The sequence below is a fragment of the Ixodes scapularis genome, unplaced genomic scaffold, assembly GCF_016920785.2.
Source record: "Ixodes scapularis isolate PalLabHiFi unplaced genomic scaffold, ASM1692078v2 PGA_scaffold0__279_contigs__length_252992795, whole genome shotgun sequence".
Taxonomy (NCBI): Eukaryota; Metazoa; Arthropoda; class Arachnida; order Ixodida; family Ixodidae; genus Ixodes; species Ixodes scapularis.
The window spans coordinates 24,908,805-24,929,141 of record NW_024609835.1 but is presented as its reverse complement, the minus strand read 5'-3'; the positions used below and the strand labels follow the sequence as shown (position 1 = coordinate 24,929,141).

The 20,337-nt window shown below is 43.9% G+C and overlaps 1 protein-coding gene across 1 annotated transcript in view; it reads left to right on the top strand.

Moving 5' to 3' along the window:
• The window catches only part of LOC8031304 (neural cell adhesion molecule 1), a 305,705-nt gene that overhangs the window by 280,193 nt on the left and 5,175 nt on the right, over positions 1-20,337 (top strand). Inside the window, exons 8-10 of the mRNA XM_002405008.5 lie at positions 3,016-3,046; positions 4,073-4,161; positions 5,409-5,509. Coding sequence (XP_002405052.3) covers positions 3,016-3,046; positions 4,073-4,161; positions 5,409-5,509 — 221 coding nt within the window. The remainder of the gene's footprint in view (positions 1-3,015; positions 3,047-4,072; positions 4,162-5,408; positions 5,510-20,337) is intronic.

Genomic DNA, 20,337 nt, shown 5'->3' with positions numbered 1-20,337 from the left:
ATTAGTATGTTTAGTATGCTATAATGATAAGCCAATGAAGGTGCCGATCCGAATAAAATCCCAGAAGCAACACGTAATCTGTAATTAAAGAGCAAAGGTAGGTCTTTAACCATTTACTTGAAGTTATAAAAGGTCTATCAAAATACGTAATGCTGTGCGTCAGACTTGTACCGTACGCATTACAAGTAATCAAATTAATTGTAATCGATTACTTTTCGGAGTAATTTTGTAATCACTTGATTACTTTTATTAGGCAGTAATCACAAGAGTAATCTGATTACTTTTTAAAGTAATAAAATTACTTGTAACCGTTACAATTTGTCCACGAGACCCCCCCACCCCCCCCCCCACCCCCCCGGGCACACGCCTTTTTTTTATGAAATGACAAAAATAAAATTTGCTTTTTTTTCGAGCGGAAAAAAGAAAGATTTTTGCGGAGCTGTAGGAAACGAGGTTAATCTTTTTCTATGTGTAGTTTTTGTGGAATGTCCGTTTTCTTTTTTTTTTCGAGCTGCGACTGGGAGTGGGAAGCCCCAGGGAAGCCACAGTGCGTGACAAAGGCCATTCAGGGCGAAGTTTAAGAAAGCAGAATGTAGCTTTGTGGGTCCTTCGTTCAAACTAGCCCCCTCACGCACACACACACAGAAATAAAAAAGAAAAATTCTGCTTAGGGTACCTACTTGCAGCCCGTAGGAGAACCAGAACCGAAAAATGCCTAAAGCGGATGCAAAATATAACAAAGGCAGTTGAAATATTTCCCCATTTACCCTACGTGGTCTTTGTGACAAGCAATGTTTCGAGTAGAGAAGTGATCGGGGTAGGGTGCCTTCATGTGAGCGCACATGAAGGCTCCCTAGGTCGGGGCGATCTCTTCCGCAATGGATACTACACATGATCTGTTTCAAATCCTGGAGCTGCTGCTCTTTTGTATAACATGCGAGCTCATCCACATGTGAATAATGAAATGAGCGACGCAAACTTTGAGCGACAACCCTTGCTCAAGCTTAACAAGAACAAGATCTAGTACCCCCCTCCGCTCGCCCCCCCCCCCCCCCCACACACACACACACACAAACTGGCGAACGCCCAAATCATTAGACGTTTTCAAACGAATTCTATGCTTGTGTCCGCATTGTGAAGGTGCACGAAGAGGGAGCCAGTTTTTCTTCTTCAATACATGTGCAAATAGGAAATATAGGTTGGAAGTATTTCATTGTTATGAGCGCTAAAGATGTGTCTTCACACAATAAAGTAATCGGAAAAGTAACGATTACTTCTCTAAGTAATGTCCAATTACTTTTGCCGTCGAGTAATCAAGTAATCTAATCGAATACTTTTTAGCCAAGAGTAATAGTAATTGTAATCGATTACTTTTTTTTTAGTAACGTGTACAAGACTGCTGTGCGTTTACCGGGCATGCTCATTAAATATTTATTGTTTATCCTGAACACACACGAAATACCAAAACAAAAAGGATCTGCAAAGATACATAGAGAAACACGCGTTCTTTTATATTTGGACATTGCGCCCTGTTTTAGAATACTGATTTAGTTCAAGGTTCCCTTTTATTAAATGGCGCAAAGAGTACAAGTTCCCAAGTGTAAGTTTTAGCTTCCGTGAACAACATGCTGCACAGCCATTTTAGAATTTACATATTAGACCATGACATGGCGCAAAAAAAAATCGGGTGGAAGGATGTTGAAATGATTTTTAGGAATGGCTTGGCATGCATTTTTTAGATAAGAAACGCGGTGGTCGAAAACACGCAATTTAACATAACAGGTAAATTGTTAGCGGTATCAACACCACCCTTATTCAAGTTATAACGAGAAACAAAAACTGCAAAAACAAAGATTTTAAGCAACATAGCTACCAAATTATGTTACATGAAACGTTTCTTTCTGAGCCATTTGCATGTTATACGTCTCACCAAATTCGCTTTACTTGTGTAGGTGCAAAAGGAAAAAAAAAAAAGTGTCACACGAAGATTGATGGATGAGGTGTTCAACGGATACGCACGCAGCCTGTCGGAACAAAAAAAATATTACTCCTTTCCGTCAATATTCTTTACGCCACATTTACTGTATGAGACGATGTATGACGACATTCCCTTTGAATTTTCGGGGATTCGTCGTTAAACACTTAAGTGCAAGGAGCTCTTACGAGAGAAGAGACGTTCTAAGGAGTCCCGAGAGAGGGGGCCCGAGCAGTATGCATGAGCGATGTCTCAGACTTCCCTGGGTCAACACTGCCGATTAATACACTCGGCATACCAGCGTGAAGGACTCTCTTGTCTGAAGTGATTGGCTGTATTTATTAAAATAACATTAGGTATAATTTACGCGTAGTACATCCCATGGTTTTATGCATGTAGGATCTTTGGGAATTGCTGACAGTGTTTTGAGTGGTGAGGTTACAACGTGAACAATATAGCAAATTTCGTGGAGTTGGAAAGTAAAAGTCAGAGAGTAGAACTAAATTTGAATATAAAATTACTTTCCGAAATGCTCTGATTTTATGGTTGCTTTTTGAAATTGCTTGAAGTTGTGTATTTATGTATATTTAAAGGTAAGATAGTGCCAAAAAGATAACGCGCAAAGCGGCATTGGATGTACCTCTGTTCAAGCACTAAATAACATTTTCCCATAGGTTTGAATGAAAATTTATCGATTCAATGATTTTTTTTTAAATTTTATTTGTAAATGCTTCATTTTCCCAGTTATTGTGCATTTAGATTATTATAACAAAAGAGTTCGCAGGCAGAAAATTATTTTTCGAGAAACAATTTACATTTTGTAATATGTCCGCTATTGTGTCACGTGTTCATATTAAAATGCGTATAGCGTATAATAAAGTGGTTAAAATAGTCAGGAGGTTTATGACCAAGATGTTTCTTAAGTAGTGATGCACGGGCTAGCGATGCCTAAAGGATCAGGCTAATGTATGATAATTATTTTTTTAATCTTATTAAGAGCACATTACTGAGCACGTGTTGTCTTTTTTTTTCATTTTCAGCAAGCGAACCAACGAAAGGAGATGACGAACAGTGAGTGTTATTTTTGATGTCATTGACCAAAAAAGGCGTCAGTATTGGCTAGCACTTTGTAATAGCTTCATGTTTCTCCAAGGATTTGTATTCAAACATATTGCGTCACGAGGGAGTTGAGGCACCAGTTTGGAATTTCTGGCTTCAATATGTATACTAAATAAAAAAAAAACTGCTGTCTTTTTTTTTATTATGGGATTTTGAATAGGGCCTACCGAACTCAAATAAATCAAACATGGTGGTCTTTACAACCTCAAATTCATTCGTGCATCCTGTCTCGTGATGCATTAGAAAGACAAATAACTTTTTTTTTTTGTGATCTTATCGAATCAGTAGTTGTAATATGGCGCCCCGATGATCATACAGTCTCACTGGTGACGAGGCGGCGCCCCTCTCTGCCACTGAAGCTCGATGGTCATTGAAGCATGAAACCGATCGCTCTTTTCTTTACCCAGTGAATGGAACAACTGAGATTGTAGCGCCTGCAGTGACTGACAGCTTACAAAAGGCCAAGCGTGGGGAGTTCCGATCATCTTACTATATAAATACAATAATTATACTAAATAATATAATATAAATTCCGAAGCAGCGAGCGTGAACATATCATGCCGCGGTTCCGCTCGTTTTAACCTGTCTGTAACCACAACAATCTAACAAATGCCTACGCGTCTACATTCACGTACAGGACGCGAAGGGCCATTCACTGGAATGTATTGAGCGTGAATAGCGATATTTTTAATTGTAAAAACTAAGTTTTTCTTCTTAACGCAATCTGCGCGAGGAGGTTCTGCGTGGCGCCTCGCCTTCTCAGTTACCCTTGCTCAAATGGTGTTATGAATTAAAACTCACTTTCTTTTCTGCCTCGTGCCCTTGCTGTGTAAGCTTCATAGACCACGGCGATCAGAATATTGCTTGTTTCGTCGAAATTTAGTGCCAATACTAAAGCTCCTGAGTTACCTAAAATCTCGTTTTCCGAGATTTGGGTAACTCGGCATTTTTTCTTATTTTGTTTTTTCGACGTTTCAGGCAAATTGCTCCTCTTCAGCAGTACCCCGACGGTGTGTTAAAACTACGAAGCCCACAAAGTGAAGAAAAGTGTCCCGACGTAGTTCTCGGTAAGTGTTGACCGTTCGTAAGAAGTTAAATACGACTATTCACTTTTAGGGCCTCCTGCACGTATAATGCCCAACCGCTTAACTGGAAACATAAATCATTGGTTACGAAACTCATAAAGCAGTGCGGGGCAAGTTGCACGAAAAAGAATCAGAAACTGTAGAGCCGCTTTTTCGGTGTCAGTCTTCATGCCTTGTGCTGAACGTCCATCATAGCCAGGTTTTCGCATAGTATTTGTAACCTCACACTGCCCAGCATACACCCCCTAGGTACTGAAAAGGCCTGTTCGCTCTTCCTCATCACGTCACACTAAGGGTTTGGTTTGTTGCCTTTCTCACACTTGTTACTATATTCGTGTTTCGTGTTGCCAACAGGTGGAGAACCAAATCAGGTGGGGAACCAATGAGTGCCGTGAATAAAGTAACTCTGACTAATTACAAGTTAGATCAATGATATCCAGACATATATACTTTAATCTGCGTTGGGAAGGCCATAGCTAATTACAAAGTGGATCACTTCTATAAGCGATTGCGTACAGGCCAGCAGTTGATCGATCATACTCAGAAAACTCCGGGGTAAGAGGGTAAAAGGAGCAAACATAGTCATCCCGCTTTTAGTAAGATATAAAATACAATAATGAAGACGAGTTTTATATATGCTTCATCGTGCGAAAGAAACATCGCTTCGTAAAATAGTTCATATGATTCTCAAATTCACTTTTTGAGTTCATAAACCATCCTTCATTAGCTATCAGTGTGCTCTACATCTTAACCAGCGCTTCGCATACTTATACCAAACCTAACTTCACGCAAAAACAACAAGAATCAAAGAAAGCTAAGATACTGAACAGCTAAACTTCCTCATGATACCCCAAAAAATGTTTTAAAAAATTCGTCCTTTGAAGTAAGGCAGACGTTAAGCCTTAAGACGTATCAGACCGTCTCCACGTGTGTCCTTCCTCACGCACTGCCGCGTCAAGCCTTGGAGCAAAGTGGCATTCAAATGCGCGACGCTGTCTACAATTTTTCGCAAAGGGGTGTTTCTATAGAGCCTTCATGAAGACTGACTCGACGACAACAGCCATATTCTTGTTGTATGCGTGTGTTTCTCTCTTCTTTTCTATTTGTTAGCCTTCATCGCGAAACGCGGGTCCTCAGACGAGCCCGCACATCCCCTCCTTTTCTTTTTTTTTATCGTTTTTTGTGCGGTTCTTGTCTACTACATCGTCCGTTTTATCTGCGTTCTCCAGACGTGAGTGGCGGCAGCGAGGAGAGGCTGAAAGAGGAAGACGACAGACCTTCCGAAGCGGTGCGGTGGAAAGGCTGGAGCGAGCAAGACTTGGAACACGAAGTGAGTGTCGCTTTACAACCGCTGTCGGCCCCTTTCCTTCAGTTGCAGAGAGAGATTTACGCATTGACGGCATTCATAACTTTGTTCTTCTTCTTCGTGACTTGGTCGTGCTCTTTCTCCCCAATATTATTTAAAACAGGCGCAACGAAACACGGTCAGGGAAGATAGACAGGGACCACACCGCTAACTTACTTACAACTTAACTTTATTTCCCTAGTCACCTGGTATATAAAACCAGTGTGAAAAAAACACCAAGAAAACAAGCCATTGAAGAAACACAAAAACACACCATTAAAAGGCTCAAATTTTGTCTTCTTTGTGCCTCGTTGCGCTTTTTAATATTAAGAATCACCAACTGGCCCAACGTTTTAGCCCTGTCTGTGTCCCCAGTAGTTAAATTTGCTATGAAAAAAATTCTTCTGCCTAAAATAAATAAAAAATATTATTTCATTGTTTTTTTTTTTAAACACCCGCACGCGCTTGTCAACGTAGATCCTTTGTGCGTGAATTATTTTTCTCGTCTGGAGTGTTTTTGCTGTTTTATTTAAAATCCTGCACCAGTAAGTCTTTCGGGTATTAAGTGGTACAGGGCGAATCGCTTCGATCAGTAGTTTGACAACGAATTAATAAGGCAAGTTGTATAACCTACTACGTGGAATGTTTCATCTGTGGTTTCACATTGATACTACAGCGAACTGTCGTAATTTTAGAACGATAGCTTTACGGGTCACACTTTGCAGAGATTTCGACCTCGTGGGTTGTCGTCGCCGCGCGCGCGAAGAAGCGAAAACAACTTTTGACTGCAAGTACCGTGGCACGGCCGACGAGACTTCCCGTAGGTGAAATCGAAGGAGAATCTCCGTGTCGTCTGCTTGAAAGACTTGTTTTCTAACATTGCTCGTGTTATGCGAACTTCCACTTTGGCAGTATACAGTTGCTATGCGTAATTTTGCATGATTTTAGAAGCTTCCACTGCGCTTACCAGCTTGCCTCACGGATAACCGCGCAATGATGGGGGTCGTCAGTGGTGTCCACGACGCCAACGACGACTGCTATGAGAATTAACCACGTCACACCTTCGTCCTCAGGTACGTCACGGCATCTTTCCACCCGCATCGCGCCACCGTGCTACGGCTATTGTTTTCGCTTATTCGCACATTGTGGGAGAGAAATACGACTTCTTAGAATATATATAAGATCATCCTTTGTCCTTGTTTTGGGATACCGTCATCTGCTATATTTGTTATTTACATTAAATAAATTGCGAGAAAATGTGCGTTAAAAGTCTCTAACTGAAAATACTGTTCCAAGTTTACCAATGCTCGTGCATGTACATTTCTCCAGACAACTCGAAGAGCGAATCACCCCCCTATATGGAAAAATAATAAAATGATAATCGCGAAACTGTCTTTCTTTCTAAACACACTCTTTAATACGACGCTAAGCACGACGCGAGAATGGAAAACAGTCATGCTTATGGGTAATGCTCAGCCTTCCTATTTTTTACGAAAATTATTTTTTTCGGCAGTGTCAAAATTTGCAATTGTAAGAAGATTGCACTGATAGGCTCTAAAGGAATGTAGACTTATGGGAATGTTCAAAAACTGTAAGCTTGTGTAAATTGTTATCGTGCGCTCACAAAGCTCTGGAACATTAACGATCCACCATTTTTGTGTTTTGGAAGCATCATTTATTATTTTTTTATTTATTTTAACCAATAAGTTTGACGAAATCTGTGTTATGTCCTCTTTTTGTGCAAAAAGGCGTACACGTTTTTTCTCCATAAAGCGCGATCCAAACCAACGCTTCTTTTTGCGCCTGTGGGTCGTGCGGCTGCGGATGTGACGCATTTCGTGGCGTTTTTGCTGTTTCCGGGCGCGCTTTCTGAGTCAGAACCGTGCGCTTTGGTTTGGACGGGCGAAACTTCGGGCGAGCGCGCACGCAGGCACGCGCGCACAAGCGAAGTGCAACTGCGACAGACTGGCCGGCCAGACGGCGAGAGAAAGAGAGAGAGAGAGAGATCGCGTTGTCATGTTGGAAGAGAATAAAAGCGGGGGAGGAGAGGGCAGCCAGACGGCGAGAAACGCGGAGCCGGAACTAGCTTGCCCTCCACCGATTGGCCGGGACACAGGAGCGTCCTACTACGTCACCGCGCGTTTTTGTGCGCGTTGAGAAAGAAGTTGATATCAACCAACTTTCTTGTGCGCGCCCGGAAGGAGCGAAGAAGCGGCGCGACGTCACGAAAATACGTCACATCCGCAGCCGCACGACCTACAGGAGCAAAAAGAAGCGTTGGTTTGGATCGCACTTAAGTCTATCGTCACCGACAGCTTAAAAAAAGCAGGGAGGGCCTGGCTTATCATGTGCGCGTCTCTTGCTTTACCATTCGTTCATCGACCTCATTATCAGCTAATGATCCGATCTCATTTGCTGTGGAGCAATAATTAAAATCTTGGTACTCTCCAAACTTTGCGTTTCTTAAGCTGCCTGTAACTTTGTAGGTCTATTGATTAAAACTGAAAACCGATCATCTTTTGAATAGTTATAAAATGCCTAAAATAAATAAACCACTAATTAGTATTCCGAGCGCGTGGTTGGGCTGAATCCACTCGGGGACTTCTCGAAGCGGGCAGTCGAAACGAAATAAAAAGGAAGGGGCCAGGTTTCACGATAATTAATTTCTCCTCAGTTTAGCTTTTGCGAGAGATAACGTTAACACCTCTTGACGGACAAGGTTCTAAAACCGTGATATATTTTATCCCCGTGCGACGATTTGGCAAGCTGTGGCCTTCAGTGTCAACCTCCGTTATTTGCACCGTAAAATATGGGTTGTACGATCGTCGGCACGAGCGGCGCTGTGCGCAAAGTGGCTTATATTCGGACACACCTATAATAGGAAGAGGAATAATATGAAAAAGAGCGGAATCTGACAGTATATGATATTATCTCGTTGAAGCTGTATAGAAGTATTATGTCGAGCAGCAAGCCGAAGATGGTAGACGTTTTGTTTTCTACTCCCGATTAAAGTTTCACGACATTCAAGCGGTTCTGGTTTTGCTGCTCGCGCATATTAAATGGTGTGACTCCTAACGTGGCGTTTAATATTTTCTTTAAGAAACCAAAGAAAACCTTTAAAGAAGGCCGTGATAAGTTTATAGCGATGGCTTAAAAAGATTGTTTAGGCTCCGCCTTGTTAGCTTCGTTTTGCATTGAATTATGGAAGCAACGTAAATGAGATCAAACAACGTCCTTCAAAACAAAATTTCCATATATGATTTTATGGGTATTCAACGCGAGACTTTAAACGGCGATATTTTTTAAACCCGGAAGTTGTCATTATATTTTTGTTTGTTTGATTTTGTTTTGTGAGCCCTTATTTCAAAAATTCCGCCGTGCTCTCCTTCCCTTCTACATATAAATTTACCGTCTCACTGAAAAAAAAAAAAAAAAATAGAAGAAAGAAGAACATGACTGGGGCTCGGATTACATTGCGCTGCATTGAATACTGAGGAACTTCAGAGGGTGCAGTGGCTTATACACGGCGTGCTCTGCAGAAACCAAGGCACACAAACGTCTCTCTTTTTTTTTTTTTTTTACAGCATTACAAAATAATGACGGCGGCTGCAGCAGTGTATGCAGGATTTCCCTTCGGGATGCACTCGAGTATTTATAAAAAGAAGTTGTTTTTCATTTTTGCAATTTAGATAAAAATAAGCACCTTCTAGAGTTCTCGGTTCTCTGCGTGGTTCCTTGTTGAAGATTCTCTACTGGTGCACTTCAGACGTTTCTCGACATTTCCAGTGTCTCTTTCTTCTTAACAGCCTTTTTTGGGGTTAATTTTGCAACTATACATCCAGTCTTCGTTTCATTGTGATATTACAGCCAAGGCTGTCAATGTCGTTCAATACGCACGTCTCTTGAAATCCCACAAATGCGTAGACACTACGATAGACAACTTTCGTGTGGAAGTACTCGAGCCGTCCACACACTTCGCAATGACGGTTCGCAGCTTTAGCTTCAATGGCGTATACTCACGGCCTGAAGCGGGTGGCGGAATTCAGGAGGAAGCAAAATCGGGGGGAGGGACCAGATTGGCACCGACACTTTGAAGTTGGCTGGCTAACGCCCTCACCCTGCCCGTGCAATACGAATGAAAGCGGGACTGTGCATTGAATGTGGCACTAACCGCCTCGACAAAAGAAAACAAAAAAAACACACCCACACGTGGTTGACTACAAAGTACTACTTGGTCTTTTAAGCGGCGCTAAGCGTGACTGTCTAGTTTATTTCAATGTCAGCTGGCGCCGTGGTTCCTTTATCGATTCAGACCGCCGTCTACTCTAAGGTTACGTGAACGAAGGCAGAGGGGCACAGTGTTAAATTATGGACGCATGGCTTCTTCCCGGCACCGGCTGCATCAACACACACGCAACACACAAAGGCAGCCTATCGCACTCACTGTCCCACGCAGAGGAGAGGTGGCCCAGATGTATAGCTAGAGTTTTAGAACGAAGACAAACGATACTCTGTCGCAGACATCAAATAGCAAGGCGCTGCCATTGAACACGACCACGGCGACGCAGTGACGCCAGTCGGTCTTTCTGATGCAGCTGGGTAAGGTCCAAAATGAAAAAAAAAGGAAAAAGAAACACGAAAAATGAGAGGTGCGTGGACTGAACACGTATGTCGAATGAACAACTGAGCTAACTTGACGGTGGCGGCGCAGAATATTGAAAGAGGAATAAGAAAGCAGGTTGAGAGGAGGGTGTCTCTTTTAGGTAGGATCTTTATTTGGTGTCAATTGTTTGTTACTGCTTTGTTCCGTCCTTTAAAATAGTATGGTCTTTCTATTTTCTAGCAATGAGCGATAGAAGGATGAGGCTCGGTGGTAATAAACATAGGAAAAGTCCAAAGGCAAAAAAAAAGAACATCTAATAAAGGTTAGTACATTTTCTTTTCGCAAAAGCGATAGGGCTGAGCGTCTGCTTGTCCTTCGTCACTCATTTGTTTAGATGGGTTCGTCTTATCATTGACTTCGTACAACCCCTTCCCCCTCTCCCAGCCTGCCCTCAAATTTCGAGAAATTTCAAGGGAGAAAGGGAACCCCCCCCTCCCCCCCCCCCTTCTCCCGCCCCTCGTTTTGCGTACGCCACTGAGCGACAGGCTTCTTCATTGAAAAACCTACACTCGCTTCCCGATCCCAATGCCCGCACGACGTTACAGGTCCCAAACAATAACAACACGATAGGAATCTCTAAGTACACAACGACCTCTTTCCACGACTGCGGCGCAACGCGCACGCTCTCATCCCTCCCAATGAACTGCGTTTTCTAAACAACGCGTATTACCGGCCTAGTCCTCCGCACAAACTGGATTCCCCGGCGCACCACCGAACAGCTGCGCGTCGGCATCGCAAAACAAGGCCTCCCCTCGAATCAAGAAGGTATACAACTCTCGCACAAAGGTTGCCAGGATCAATATTGACGTCCCTCAACGGCGCTTTCGATGTTCGATTGGAAGGGAAGGGAAGCGCTTTCAGGTCCCAAACCATGCCCAATTGCGGTCGGTTGAATGGGAAGAGCTCCAAGGACCCAACGAATGAAATCCGCGGAGCCGCATTGATAGGCATTCGCAGCCTCAAGTATTCATGACCGCACGGGGGGGATCGTCCACGATGGGTCGTCCTTTTCAGGGATGATTCAAATCGTTTTGAGAGCAAGTCGGCTCGTTTCAAAGGAATTGTAGCCCGCCCCCTCCCCTCTCTGGATTCTCCTCTCACCTTTCCGCTGTGACAGCGGGTCCGGTAGCGGCCTCTACCCCTTCCCATGCCTCCCTCCCTTACTCTCTCGCCCACTTTTTCCGCCCCAAGAGGTCCGTCGCTGGGATGCCTCGTCAATTATTCAGCAGTCCTTATAAACATTCCTGACCTGACGCGAGCTAGTTGGGGATGAATAAGTTAGAGCGCGTTATATTGGCCCTGCATGCGCCGCCTTTTCTGTTCTGTGTGTTTGTGCAAATACGTGTTCCTGCGTGCGTGCGTGTGTATGTTAGTGCATACGTTCAATTATGTTTTGTTCTTATCGCGAGGCGCATTTATGCCCTGTTTGAATTTGTTTTTCGAGTAAATTTAATTATGTTCGGCAACTTTATTAATTATTTCATTTTATTTTATCGGGCCATAAAATAGTTAGGAAAACAATTTCTGTCAAAGACAATGCGTATAAAAATTCAGAACGGCGTTGCCAAAAGAAAATACACAAACCCGCTGTAGGGATCCCGAGAAAACGCTAACAACCACTACATTTCAATCGCGCAGAATTTTCTGCCACAGCTACTCTAAAAACAAACTAAGAAAAAAGGAGCAAACAAGTAGCAATGGCTCGTTTTCCTCCCTTATACTAACGCGCCTCTAAGCAGACACAAGAAGACGGGAAAGACGAGACGTTTTTCTTTTACTCCACGCAGACTGGAGAAGGGTTCCGCCCTCCCGCCTCCTACTGCCGCGAGTGCAGCTGACCAAGCAGGCTGCACGCCCGTGGCCTAACGGTTATCACGCTTGTCTTCCACGCAGAAGGCCAGGGTTCGATTCCTGACTACATCTACACATTTGTGGTGACGCTGTATTGCGCTGTTCTGGTAAACTCGAGAACCGTCTTTTTTGATTCGAGGGTAAAATGTTCTACGCACCGAACCTTCTACGCCGAATGTTCCAGAGGCCTACGTGCGTATGTAGAGAAAGGGCTACGGGATGGACAACCGGGTCAGTCTCGCCCCAGTGTTCGACTCTGCTCTTACGCCAACTTCGACGCCCGCGACGCTCTACTGTTATTTTGTTTCCTTTTCATTTCTGGCCCCAATAAACGTTTAGTTTACTCAGTTATTCGCCGCCTCATCCCTTGTCATTCGGTACAATATTCGTTCGGTTTTGTTTTCCGAGCACGTTGCGCGTTGTTTAATGCATGTTGCTATGTTTATTGATCTTCATCAGCAATGAAGGCCGCCTGCAATTCCGTCTGCCAGTTGAAACATGCATAACATCTTGGTTTCACTGACGTTTTTATTTCTAATTTTGTCAAACCAGCAAACGAAGCCATTAAAAAAAGATCGAGGTATATCTAACCACTCCTATAAGTTGTGAATGCGACAGCAGGGCAAGCCGCTCGTCCGCTCCCTTTTTCGTCTGCTGCGTACTTTTCGTCGCCGGTCGGCGCGTGCCCTCCCCTGGTCAGAGAGAAATATACACAAGGTAAAGAGCGGACACTTCCATAGGCTACAGCGGCCCACTTGACTGTCAGCAAGCGCTCCCAGCGGCCAGTAGAGTCCCCAGTTAAATGGATAGGGACATGCAATAACCGCCGGCTAGACGGATGAATGGTGAATAATGGCGGTATTGTTTGGATTGGGCGGTAGCCAACGCTATCTAGTCTATAGTAACTTACTAATTTTATTTTAGATAGTATGCTTTGTAATTTTGACTAATTAGTTTATACGTGCACGTAAATTTGGCGAAAATCATTTACAATACAACATGCTACTAAATCTGACCACGCACACAGCGGGATGGACATCTGCACATATGTGCTAACTGTCCCGAAGGAACAACACAAGGATGTAATCCGCAAGTTTTTGTTTTAGTAACAAGGTCAAACAAAGCTAAGATACTAAGATACCGATTATGGTGGGCTATTCATGCCAGATACGTTACTCACACGTGACAGAAACACGAAAACACGAGCAATATGTTTCAATGACTCGTCGACGGAACATCTTCAGTAGTAATGACGAATATGTTACAGCAATACTGAAGATCGCACTTAACAATTACAAAGACAACTGCAATCGGTTTGAGAACATATTAAAGAAACTCGTTCATGTTCAACGATAAACATTTGCATATATAACTAATTCGGGAACAATGAAATAACAAGTGTCTTCAAAGTGGCCATCAATCAAAGAAACAAAAGAAATGTCTGGCCGCAGTGAAAACATAGAAAGTTTAAGTCTAAAGGAGACTGCGACTGTATAGACTAGTTGACCAAAACAAATGCCCCAACAAATGCAGGCAATGCAGCCTGCACTGCCCAATTGAATATATCTTGCTCCTACCGACTAGAGCAATGATCATGACCAAAATATTAAGAACTTGAATTCAGCAGTTGTCTTACTGTAAAGACCAAAGTTCTCCCCAACAAAATTTGAGAGGTGAACATCGGCCACCTACCCATGCAGCAAAGGGGAGGGGGTATCTAAGGCGCTGAAATAATGTCCACTGTATTTTATTACTTTTTTGCGTGCACTGTGCGTGCGCAGCAACGGTGCCGACCACAGGGACCGATCTGGAAAGCATGGTACTGTGAGATTCGATCGATCCGTGGAAATATATAGAAGCGGCTAGCACATCACGAAGATGGGCTGTCAGCTGGACTGATGGGAGGCAAAACCACCGCCACTCACCGTGGGTGGAACCCTGACAACGACTTATGTTAATAAAAAATTCGAGTGAGAGCTTTCACGTTCATAATGACAATAAGAAAATTCCAACATGTCATAGACGAAACCAAAACGACGCAACTGCAAACAAAACACGGAAAGAGTAAAACGTCTTACCTTCAGCGAAACGAAGAAAAAAAAAAACTCGAACGAGGCAACAAGCTGATGATCCTGTTGATTAATTGCGGAATTGTTCACAAAAGAAAACACTTCAAATTAATAAAACTGCGGGATATTTAGAGAATATACAGGGAAGGTCCGTTCAATGGTGTCGCCCTCGCGATCTTGCTTTCTCCAATTCCACATCTTTCTTTCGTGTCACACGTTGCAATCCCAAAACTGCCGAAAATCCACAACAGGGCTATACAGCATGCTTACGGCGTTCCGCACGTGACAATCACACAGGCCAAACAGGACAGCCGTCCCGTCCCGTCGTCCGCCGTGTCGACGCTCCAAAGCCATCTGTCTCGCCAAAGCCATTGACGCAGCCATTCGAACTTTTTCTTAAAGAGTTCTAGGATAGTAATAATTTTAAAAGTTTACTATATACATTCAATATATTTATTAATTCTATATATATAGCAAATTTCTAAATTTGTTGGCACTGTTGCGCCTCCCAACGGCCAGTAGAGTCCCTAGCTCCTGGGCCGCAAAACGGCTCAAGTGTCCGCTCTTTACGTTCCTTTTTCTTGTCCCTGGTGACCTTGGTCGCTCCACGCTGATGGACACGCAGCACCATGGGGTGAGCGATCGTGGAAACTGACGAGCGCAGCGGCCAATGGGAGCCCCGTCGACGCGCGCCAGCCAGTGGAACCGAAGGAAACTATCTGCCGTTTTCGCGCTTCAGACTGATGACGTCAGCTCGCTCCATGAGACAGTTAATGCTTTCGTATTAAAACAGTGAAGCTCCGGAGCAGTGCCAGCAGCGCTGCGTACACTAGGCTAAAATGGCCGTCTCCGGATTGCAGAACTATGCGGAACGACGTGACGACGTTGGCGACGTTATAGAAATCGCGTAAACTGCGTCCAAGACAGGCGGGTGTTGCTGCCGGGTGCATGCGTATCTCCTGTGCTGCATTCGGCTTCGTTTTCTGGTGCCGAGTGCCAACCTTGATTTGTATTTCCGCGTGTCAGCAACATAGCAGCAACATCATGATGGCAGTGTTGTGCATTCTGAATGAAGACTGCAATTGTCGCCGATGTTACCCTGCGTTCGTGTATCAGTGGTGCAACAGAAAGATGAGATTACTTAAGCGGTCGCGCTTTGCAATCGATCGACCTGCGGATAGTCGTGTTGGAACCCTGGTGTAAACCGTAGTTCCTATCATACAGCGGTCAATGTGGCTGTTCTCTGCGATGTCCAGTTGCCCCCGACAGCGATTGCGCTCTGGGGGAACGACTGAAGAAGTCTTAAATAATGACGGAAAGTGCGCGTTTTCACAGTTTTAAATTTAGCACTAAGAGGTGATGGTAGGTAAAATCGACAAAAAATTAATACTTTATTTTGCTGTTTAAATATACTACGCTTCCCGAAGAAACTGCCTTCTGGGTGGAGCGCATGGGATGAGCGCTAGAAGTTTTCGAGCACAGTACGGCATAACTCAGTACATCTAACACCTGCTTCAAGTCGCGGCTTTGACTGCACTCATTTCTCTGCCAGTGGAGCATCGCTTCCGGCTGAGTGAATACCCCCTCTACAGAGATGGGGTATTTACTCAGCCGGAAGCGAGTGAATACCTCATACTCTACAGAGATTAGTTTAAGGCGATAATTACAGGCGCAGGGGAAACAATAGAAAAATATAAACAAATAGTACACTAGAAACACTAGCGTAATTCGCGCCATCCTACGATGTGCTGTTCGGGAAGCAAACAAGTTGCTTGGAACCGCAGTTGAACGGCTTCTTTTATTGGCTTTCAGAAAATTACGGCATGAGCATTTACTTATTACTAAAATATTTTTCCCTGAGAAGCTTCAATTACTTTAGGACGTATCACACTACTGAGAAAAAATCAACGTGCTGGGAATACTATTTAGTGCTCAGGCGTTCATCGAGAGAGTTTGTACCCTCAAAACGACGAGTATAAAAGGCGGACGCGCAGTGTACCGAGTAGGTGAAGCGGCTAGTGTGTGTTCATGTTGATGCTTTTTATGTGTTGTGTATGCTCTCCCTGTGTGTCAACTGTACTGTATCTTATGAAGCCGCACGGGAAGTCTATGTGCGTGCTTAATGCAGATGAGTAAATCACAACAGGGCTTGCACTATAGTAACAAAAACTTTTTTTTTTGGTGGCCGACGAATTGGACGATATTTAGCGCCACCTAGCCCGGATATTTGCAATTACTTTACCTCTGCCTGCCATGTGGTGGCTAGCGATTTAATATTCTTTCACACTTTGCGATATTTCTTGGGCCGTGCAATGAACCAAGTTCTGCTTTAATTCGCTCTTTCAGGGACGACTTTTGGTTTTGCGAATGGTTTACCACTGTTCTCTGGTGCGGTGCTAACGCAGGAAATATGTCGCGGAGAGCTGCAAAGGTGAGACGTGATGTGCGCACTGTGGCCGGGTTTCAGTTGTCTCCGTTTAACATCGCAGTTTTGAAAACGCGAAGGCTTAGTCAACTGAGTGACAGCGTTGGAAACAGATTTTTTTCAGGCGCGGGAAGCCGGCTTCGACAATAAATTTAGTTCGTAAAAAGGTCGTGTTACGTTTTTATTTTGTAGAGCTCTCACTCCGAAAGCAGAGAACCTTTGGATGTGCGCGTAGCGAATGACTGCGTTTCTTGCGATACTTGCTTAGCTTTGTGAGGCAATTGCCTGTACGGAAACTATACTTGCTCTTTCGGCTGATTTTCGGCAGCGTTCTGCCTAAGACCTACGCTATGCGCAGCGTCCTGGCGTCCTCGTTAAGCCTTACTGAGTTCGATTCACGCGATTCGGAGCCGCCATATTGCTACGCAGTTGAGGGAGGAACCTTGTTCGCCCGTTTGCAGGGACAAACGTAGCTCGGTTTCTAACGGAACATAAAGAACAAGATCGTTATTCCCTTTATAAAAAATTATATATATATTTTTTTTTATTTTATACTTTTTTTTAGAGTGCAGTTCAATGAAAAACTTTTTAGAAGGGGGTCATGCTGTTCGATGCAGATCGCTTTGATGCACAGAGCGATGTCATTGTGTAATATTTTTGCTACCAGGTGTTACAAGCTGCGTTGTTTGCCATACCAGTCAACGTACACCTCTATCATACCAATTTTCAGTACAATATTGTGTAGCAGCTCAAACCTTCATTGACCAAACTCACATGCCTTGGGAAAAAAAAATAATTTCTAGGGTAGCTGACTTGTCTAACGTCACTTGCAGAGCTCAGTAACCGGTCTCAAAGCTTAGAATTGTTGGCCCATGTCTTTCTTATTAATATGCATAGTTTGTGTGTACTTTTAATCCGGCGGACTTGGAAAACAAATTGACGGCAAAATCGCTGTCAACGATTTTGCTACCAGTAAGCAAACATCATGAGACGCCGTGACCCTTACCAACCAAATAAATTTATTTATTTATAATTCATAAATGTAGATTGAAGAACATTTAAGACCGTCAGAAAAAAAGGCTAACATGACTTGAAAATCATTAGAAATCAATCCGCCAGCAAAAAGACTATTTCCCCGCTCTTCGAATAAAAAATCAGCTAAATTTAGCGGAAAAACCGCTATTTTGGCAGCACTAATGAGATTCGGCGTATGATTACGGCAAGAAAACACAATCTGACGCACTTTCATCATCGCACATAAAATATGAGGTGGGAAGTGGCTGTAGGTTATATGAAAATTGTGGAGCAGAAGTTATAGGTTATATGAAAATTGTGGAGCAGAAGTGCGAAACATTTTATGTTAGACTACCATTGCTAACTTAGAACTCGTCAATCAAACGGAAAAAAAAAAAAGAAATGCCGACAAAACAAAAAAAAGCACGCTTTCCGACTCTGCGGTCTGACACCTGACATAAGCCAGAAGTGGTGCTAGGTAAAGAGTTTAATTTTTTTTTTTTCAATTTCCCCTTACCTTTCCTATTGACTGAAAACTTCATTGGTGATATCAAGCTATAACTATTGCTTGATATTCCTTTTTGTTTTATTTTTCGACTATCTTTTAAATTATATTTTTCGTACCTTGCCGACCATGCAATAGTTGCGGTTAAATAAATTAGGCTCTCGAATCAAATTTTATCTTCGTATGTATGCGGATGTTTTTCAGTGTCCATTTCTGCGAATATTTCATCCGCCAGCACAAGCAACCTAACATAAGCGAGCTGTTCGTCTTTCGTCTGCGAAGGGAGTCGGTTGAATGTTCGTCTACTCTGAAGACTCCCGCTGCAAATGGATCGAACAAGACAGATCGCGCAGTGCTCGACCTATCCGCATGCTAAGCAACCCAAGTTGTCTTCGAAAATAAACCCGCTTTGGCCTCGACGCAGCGATCTATACACCCGTACACAGTTTCCGCGCGCTAAGTCCGGACCAGCCTTCTACAGGCTTACACGAGGCTTTTGGATAAAAGAGAAAAAAAAGTAATCGCTAAAAAAGCAGCAGCGTCCCATGCAAAATAAATGTTAAAAGATTCGTGCGAAGGAGCCAAAGAAGGCCGACTAATGGCCCCGGGTTCCCTAGAAGGAAACCATTTAGGGAAAGAGAACTTCCCCATCCGGAACGAAAACAAGAAGCACCCTTCCAGGATACGAGCGCGAGACGCTGCAAAAAAGAAAACACAGGGCGCAGTATTAGGGAAGCGAAGAGATGAAGCTGAAAGGGGACAAGATCCTACCATATCGTACGCTAAGAAAAAGACACACACACGTACACGCACACACATACATACGTAAAAAGAACAGCGAAGGTCCGCGAAAAAGAATACGAAACTTATTTGGTAGATTGCTTCTTTGCTCGCTTTTGTCGCTGGTGGCCGTGTTCTTGTTGTTTCGTTTGTGCGTAAGTTGTTTCGCGAGTCTCGCCGCTGAACTGCTTACAAGTTCGAGAGAGGTCTCAACGTGGGTACATACCCCCTCCCTCACTGCACAGAAGCAGACGTTTCTTGTTGTCCGGCCACTTTTTCATTTAAAACATTGTACGTCGAGAGTCAGATGCGAATTTGTTTTTTCTTAGCTCGTTGCATTTGTGTTGTTTTTGTCTCTCATCTGCTGAACGCAGCCGCGAAAAGCACACTCTCGTCGTATCTTTGTCGCAGCGACAACGCTGCTACCGGGCTTGGTTTGTGGTTTCGACTCCGTTGTTTGTTTCCGTCCAATCGAGAACAATTGTGTCTTGTTCCCTCTGGGGAATAACCTGGCGCAAAAACAACCGCGTCGTGCGGCGCGGTCGTGCGAACCGGACATTTCGGCGAGTGTGGCGCGGCTGGTTCCGAGAGATGGGAATAAACGCTCTAGGGTGACTGTGAGACAATTTTTGCTTTCTTTTTCGGTTAGGGCAAAACGAAGCAGTATTCTCGAGTTCCTGTAAGTGTGCGCTCGAAAAAGTCGCTAAGCCTGTGTAGAAATGCATATATTCTACGCCACTGCATGACGGTAGCGCTGATGCGACGTTAGACGTAAAAATCTTAGATAAGAGCTTACTACAAGTAGCGGCATTATTTGAAGCGCCGACTGCCTGACGGCGCAGGTTTTAAGAAGCGAATGGAAGCGAATGGCAATGCACAACAGATGACTGAATTGATCGACGCCATTTTGTTCCAGCGGAACTTGCTTTATCATTTGTGTTGGCTGTCGTTACTCGGAAAAAGAAGTATCAAGAAACTTTAGTTTCACGTGACATGCAAACCCCCAAATACAACGAATACCGTGACAATACACTTTTTCGCGCTGACTGATTGGCTCCCCCAGATCGCAGCGTCGGCGGTTGTCGGACTTAAAGTGACACAGAGTACAGTCGTCCTCAATATGAGTGTGAACACGCCGCCGTCGACCGATTGGTACTGCCAGCTCCAGCTAGCGGCGCTTCCACGAGTCACTGCGAGAATAAGCGCCTGCGCAGAAAGGACGGATGCGCTGTTGCGATAGCGTGTATCACCCCCGTTCTGGTATCTTAAAACCGCCCACGGTTTGTCTGTTTTGTTTTATTGATAGTTCGAAGCGCTGGTTGTGATAAGCGATCGGCCACGGACTGCGCTTTTTAAACGACAAATCCTGCTGTGTAGCTTGCGCATGTCGGCATAGTCGATAGCCACTCTAGATGGCATAAAACAAATCTGTTTGACAAGGAAGTAATAATCGGGGGCGTTATGATTGGGTCTTGAAGTTGGTATCAGTGAAGACGTTTTATCTAT